Below are 6,953 nucleotides of genomic sequence, written 5' to 3'. Positions count from 1 at the left end.
ACGGGTTGCCTACTTTTGATTCGTTTATTATAATTGTTAGACGTTGCATCAATTAACATATCTTTGATTATTCATGCTCAAGGATTAATAAAAAAAAAGTAACGATATCATTATGTAACAGTATAGCAGTATTATAATTTATATAATCCAGATTTTGATATATTGTCGAGATAGTAGAATATATTTTTTATGTTAATTGCCTTGAAACGAAAGTGAAACGTGATTAAGTAAAAGCAGAAAGTAAAAGCAGAAATAATCGTTTTGAAACACATGCATGAAGCGACGACATTTGAATAATTTTCTACTTTTACTATAAAGTATTTGTTTGCCAACATATTTCGAGTTATAAGTAAAAGCAGAAAGTAAAATCAAAAATAATCGTTTTGAAACACATGAAGTGAAACGTGATTAAGTAAAAGCAGAAAGTAAAAGCAGAAATAATCGTTTTGAAACACATGCATGAAGCGACGACATTTGAATAATTTTCTACTTTTACTATAAAGTATTTGTTTGCCAACATATTTCGAGTTATAAGTAAAAGCAGAAAGTAAAATCAAAAATAATCGTTTTGAAACACATGAAGTGAAACGTGATTAAGTAAAAGCAGAAAGTAAAAGCAGAAATAATCGTTTTGAAACACATGCATGAAGCAATGACATTTGAATAATTTTCTATTTTTACTATAAAGTATTTATTTGCCAACGTATTTCGAGTTAATTATTGTTAATTAATTACACATTTAGCGTATTAAATATACTCATAATTCGTGTAATTTTTTTATGTTTTTTTCGTGGTACTTCCTCTAATTTCTCATACTTGTATATAATCACAAATTATTAAAAATTAAAATCTTTTGACAATTTCTATGATACATTGAATGTGCAGCGAGTAAATGACAAACATCGTATAAAAAGTTTAATATGCTGATATGAAATATTCAGTCACTGCAAACATTGCACAATCCGTAACTGCTATGTCACGATTATGGTTCTCTTACAAAATGAAATGGTTTGTGACGTAGAACGAGCATAAAAGGTTTTGCAAATTATCTTTCTCTTCTCGACGCAAATTTGCATTATTATTCTGAAGCTGAGCATGATCATGGTGTAATTTTTCTCGTTTTTAAGCAATGATATATGATAATAAATGAAGCAATGATATATGAATTTCTCTCACACATGCATATTTGACTCATTATCTATCATTAAATCATTATACTGTGTGTGACAACGTACATGTTTTCTATGTTTGTATATAATATCAAAAATAAGTCCAAGAAAAAATCCAGTTGCTTTCCTGTAAAAAAAAAAATCTAAAAAATCTAAAAAATTCAGAAAAAATACTTAATGACATTTCAAATAATAACTCGTAGAAAAATTTGTATCCTCTTTTAACAAAGATACAAAATATTAATCTAAAAGACAAAATAATTTTGTTTTCCTTTTTATCTTTCGTGAATTAAATTTTTTTATTCTAATGAAATTTTTTTAAGGCGAAAGATATTCTAGTGATCGCCGCAGAGAGAACTCTCGCTTCGGTTATGCATTATTCACGCGAGGAATGAATGTGGATGGTATCACGAAAATAAGAAACTGAAAGCTATTGAAGAGAGAAAGAAAGAAAGAGAATTTACTTGACGAGAGATTAATGGTACAAGCATAGTAATTTTTCTGTCCCGCTCTAAAAGTAAAAACCTATCTTCGTGCGCGAAACGTCTTGTTTAAAACGCAACAAAGAACGACGCCCTTTTGCGTTTCACGCACATATCGCGCGTTAATTTTTTGTGTAATAAGCATCCACGCTCGTTTATCGGACACTAATTACAGATAACATAATAGTTGCATTATTGTTGTAATGACTTAACAACTTAACCGACTTTATGCGCGCTTGCGTAGGTAGTGGAAAGAGCTCTTAAAAAGGCAACTCAGCAAATATCGCTCCGACGAGGAGACAGAATGTACATATGGCGTAAATGTATTGTCGTTTGACGAGAGTATGAGGTATGAATCTTGTTCAAATGTTACGTCCTTGGTAAGATTCGCTTTGAAGAACGATGTCCTTCATGGAGAGGACATATTTGCTTTTTTTTTTATTCGGCGTAATATTTAAAAAACGGCGTATTCTCCTAACGGAATGTTCTCCGCACAAAGGTACGTTAGTATTTTTATTTCTCTGTGGTATTGACACCTATGCAATATTTGTTTTTCTTCAACCAACGAAGTATGCATTCGGAGAATGGACATATCGATGGCTTGCATAAGAGTTAGACAGTGAAACAATAAGATTTCCATTCATTAACGCCTTTCAAGAAATTCAATTCATATTTTGAAGCACGTTAATCAAAAACTTTGAAAGCACGGAAAGATTGTCTTTGTAATAAATGAATATTTCTGTACGCCAATAGAAGATTTTCAAAGATGTCGTATTAGTTTCGAAATGAATAATTTGCCAAATTAAAAAAAAAATTGAGCGTATTCTAAAATATATATATATTTTTACTCAAATAAAAAATTCTCTTCAAAATATTCATTTTTCGCGAACAATAGAACATAAGGTATCTGAACATTGCTATAAATTCTTTAATAAATAAAAAAAGAAAATATTTTTTGCGTATATGTGTAAGGATATTCCATAGGGATGACACTAATTTTTTTAAATGATTTTTTTGGAAAGACATCGTGTATATATATAAATACGGCAAAATAAAATGAATAAACCATTTGTTTTAAAAATAGGATGTGGATATAACATAATAAATTACGATAATTGGCAAAAAATATGTACCGCAAACTTTTTGTGATGTTAGGCCGAATATCCGCGATGTCGAAATAACTGTGTGGGTGTCATTAATGAAAACAATATGCAAAACAGGCCACATATATATCTGTGAGTAATTCTCAAAGGATATTTCTATCTCTTCTTTAATTTTTCATTTTATTTATTAAAAAATTTGTCTCAGAAATAAAAAAAAGAACAATGAAAATATATAAAGAATGAATATATATATATATAAGTATGTGGACTCTTTTCTATTTGAATTTTTAGCACTCATAAAGAGAGAACGTGCGAAAAGAAGAACTTATTTTTCACTATTTACAGATTATTAGGAAAATGGCCAAACACCTATACCTATACGAAGGCAGTTGCTGAGAATGTGATTAAGAAACAGGCTGGTGACTTGCCAATCGGCATCTTTCGTCCTGCCATTGGTTAGCATAAATCACCATTTATTTATAATAACATATTTAAAACTGTCAGAATATTTTAGTAAACAGTACATAAATCAAAATTCATTAAAAATTTTTAAGAAGATCTCAAAATCTTTCTATATAAAAAACATGAATTTAATTATTAAATTATTTAAATAATAAATATAATTAATTAGAAGATATATTATTAATTATAATTAATTTTATAAATAATATTTGAGATCTTTTTCCTTCTAGTAATATCAACGTATAAAGAACCGTTGCGGGGTTGGATCGACAATTTATATGGACCGACGGGAGTTGCTGCTGGAGCTGGAACTGGATTGTTGCGATCAATCCATTGCAATGGTTCGGTTCACGCAAATGTGGTACCTGCCGATTTATCTGTTAACGCTCTAATCGCGTGCGCGTGGGATATAGCGAACATACAAAGGTACTATCATTCGTTTTCTTTCTCCCTTCTTTTCTTCTGCTTTTTGTTTCTTTTTCCTTTCTTATCTCAATTTTTTTATCGATAAACGTCACGTGTCACATATATCAAATATTAATTACGAATTAATCGCTTAAAATTAATATTTAAAAACACAATGCAAAATTTTTTGATATTATTGGCACGTGAAAAATTAAAGTTTGAGACGTATGATTTAATGAAGAAACTAACTGACTTCTCATTAATTGATTTATTGCTGTTGACACTTTAGATTTTTTTCGTGTAAATAATTGTTTAATGTAATGTAAATTCCAGTATATATGCAAAGTCAGGTTCACAAAAATTTTAAAAATTTCATAAGGTATTTCTAAACATGAAGATGTCATCATATAACGTTGCATCATCGTTTCAGATCGAATAACAAATCGCATTCTGACATTCCGATTTATAATTATGTGTCTAAGGATAATCCGATAACTTATGATGAACTGAAAGAAATGTCATCGAAATATGGTCTCGAAACTCCCTCGACTAGAGCAATCTGGTATTACAGCTTCAGAAACAATAAACACAGGATAGTTCATCTATTCTTTGTGTACTTTTGCCATTTACTCCCGGCTTTGTTGGTCGACACTGCGACTGTCTGTATGGGAAGACAACCGAGGTAATATAAGCGGAGATTTTACATATAAAGAATAAATGAACGCGAATTTTATTTATATTAATATTTATAAAAGTGTTAATATTTTTAAAAATGCATTAAAATATTTACATATGATTTTTTAAAAACTATATAATATTTTTTAAAAATGTGTATATATATATATACACATTTAAACTATATATACACATTTTAATCATTTAAAATAATTTAGAGTAACTTAAAGTGATTATATAGAAAAATAAATTGTTTTTTACCTTGTTACACTTTTATATTAATAATTTTATATTTATGCAATCACTGCTTAATACACATTGTATATATATGTTGCAGGTTACTTAAAGTTTATAAAAAGATACATAAATTTATGGATGTGTTAAACTATTTTTCCACGCAAGAGTGGACGTTTACCAATGATCGATTGCACGCGCTGATGATGAAACTCACATCCAAAGATAGCAAAAATTTCTTCTGCGATGTACGTGATCTCGATTGGAACGTTTACTTCGAAACGTATATTAGTGGGATAAGGGTATATCTCATTAAAGATCCCTTGGACACTTTACCGCAAGCACGCGTTAAATGGCAAAGGTACAAAATTTATGTATCTTTAACGTTGCATTCTGATATTTCAAAAACAATAAAAAAAATTTAATTAGTTTTTATCTGCTTTTAATTGTTTGGACGCTAAATTATATATACGTATGTTTAATTCTGTATATATACCTGATTAAATTTTTTTTCTTTATTATTTCATTATATCTTAAGAGTTTAAATATTTCAACGCTTCGAATTTATAAAAATCTAATCACGGACTATATTTTAAATAGAAAATATTATTATATATAAAAGATATCTTATATTTAACTTTATCATTTAATTATAAAAACACCAAATTAATCAAATAATTCATATTACAGATTATATTGGAGCCATCAAGTGCTAAAACTCATACTGGCCTATGCTGCTCTGAGGTTCTCCTGGATGGTCATATCTACTCTTTTCAATTTTTTCAAAGTGTGACAAATAAAAGTAAATAAGGAAAATCCTGAAATTTAGGATATACGTTCTAAAAACGCAAAAATGAAAAGTGGCATCTTGTGTTTAATTAAAAAAAGAAGCGTCACAAATAAGCGTGCAATTTCAGAAAATCTCGAGAAAAAAAAATTGAAAGATTAACGGGGAATTGTCGCATCGTAATTCTCTGTGTTAAAATGTGACAGAATATTTACGTAATACGAATATAATGTACCAGATGTGATAGAAACAGAAAAGAATTTGAATGACAACAATTTGATCGTATTATTCTAGCTTCGGAGATCTCCGCAAATAAACTGTAAGTATAGAATTATATGTTATTCTATTTTTCCAAAATAGATTTGTAGATGTTATATCAAAAAGAAGAGTTTAACAGCTGTGCCTTAGAGCGCTTTATTGTACTATATTATAAATAAATTTATTGTGGGGTTGATAGAGTTTCGTTATATATCGTAGTGGCGATTGATTATGGTTTGAAAATGACTCTGATTGAAAAAAACATTTTTTTAAATATATATATATATTTTTTTTTTTAATAAGAATATTTTAATGAAAGCATCTAAAAAAATCAAGAGCGTAAATAGATAATATAAATTGTTGTTCTGTCTCTTTAATCTGAATTTTATTTTAACGTTTTAAAATTAGTTTAAGATTATCACAAAATGTTTTGCATTTCTATTAAAATTGAATTTATTAGTAATTTTAATATTGATCACATAATAATTAGAAATAAAAAATAATTTTTTACTTTTGATAAAAGAAAATTATTAGAATAATTTAAATCAAAGGCAAAACTGATTCACAAAATGAGCAAGTTCTTAATTTGCGCAATTTAATTAAGTCCACCATCACGCTCACCTGTCATTTTTTATACTTATTTCATGAATCAGCATTTAACGCGTGACCGACTTCGATAAAGAAAAAATATTTAACGAATACAAGAAGTTTTTGTCCCGTGAAAAAATGTACTTATAATTTATATTTAATATAATCGTTTGTTTTTATACTGAGTTGGATATCAAGTATACACACAAAATACGAGCGAACCAAAGGGCTCTCTTAGACATAGAAAAAGCATATTTTGTTGACATAATTGTACGGCATATATATGACGTATATTACATAAACATGATAATACATGCCGTGTATGTACATAGCTGTTTATTTGACAATGTACGGGTATATGGTAATGCATAATGAATATATCAAAATACAATAGTTATTTAAGTAACATACGCTCTCTCGTTGCAAATGTACCGGAGAGACTTAAAATTTAAAAAACAACGTGACCATTTTGGTTCTTTTACTTGTATTACATATGTTTGACCCAATTTTATCGATAGAACATTGATTATAGAGTCCAATCCATAATTATATAATCGATATTGAAGTCACAGCACAGGTATCTCTAACATTCCTATGGTCTTCTACATTATTAAAATTTTAAAAATATTGATACATCCTGCATTAACAATTCTATGTATTTATTTGCATATTTTAAACAATATCAAAATTAAACAATATTATGTCATTTTAACTCGCAAAAGATCAGAATCAAAAAATAATGTGGCCCATGAGGGGATCGAACCCGCGACCTTCGCGTTATTAGCACGAC

The 6,953-nt window shown here is 28.4% G+C and overlaps 1 protein-coding gene across 1 annotated transcript; it reads left to right on the top strand.

Annotated features, from left to right (window-relative positions):
* Nucleotides 1–3,037: 3,037 nt before the first annotated feature.
* LOC115241056 (fatty acyl-CoA reductase wat-like) lies at nucleotides 3,038–5,775 on the top strand (the record flags this gene model as incomplete). Its single annotated transcript, XM_029816581.1, has 5 exons — nucleotides 3,038–3,209; nucleotides 3,447–3,642; nucleotides 4,052–4,303; nucleotides 4,634–4,891; nucleotides 5,221–5,775. Coding segments are annotated over 5 exons (981 nt in total), but the record flags the coding sequence as incomplete, so codon positions are not given.
* Nucleotides 5,776–6,953: the final 1,178 nt, after the last annotated feature.

The sequence above is a fragment of the Formica exsecta genome, unplaced genomic scaffold (assembly GCF_003651465.1).
Source record: "Formica exsecta isolate Colony F162 unplaced genomic scaffold, ASM365146v1 scaffold465, whole genome shotgun sequence".
In the NCBI taxonomy this organism is placed as follows: Eukaryota; Metazoa; Arthropoda; class Insecta; order Hymenoptera; family Formicidae; genus Formica; species Formica exsecta.
The sequence above is the reverse complement of the archived record's forward strand: the minus strand, read 5'-3'. Positions and strand labels throughout refer to the sequence as shown.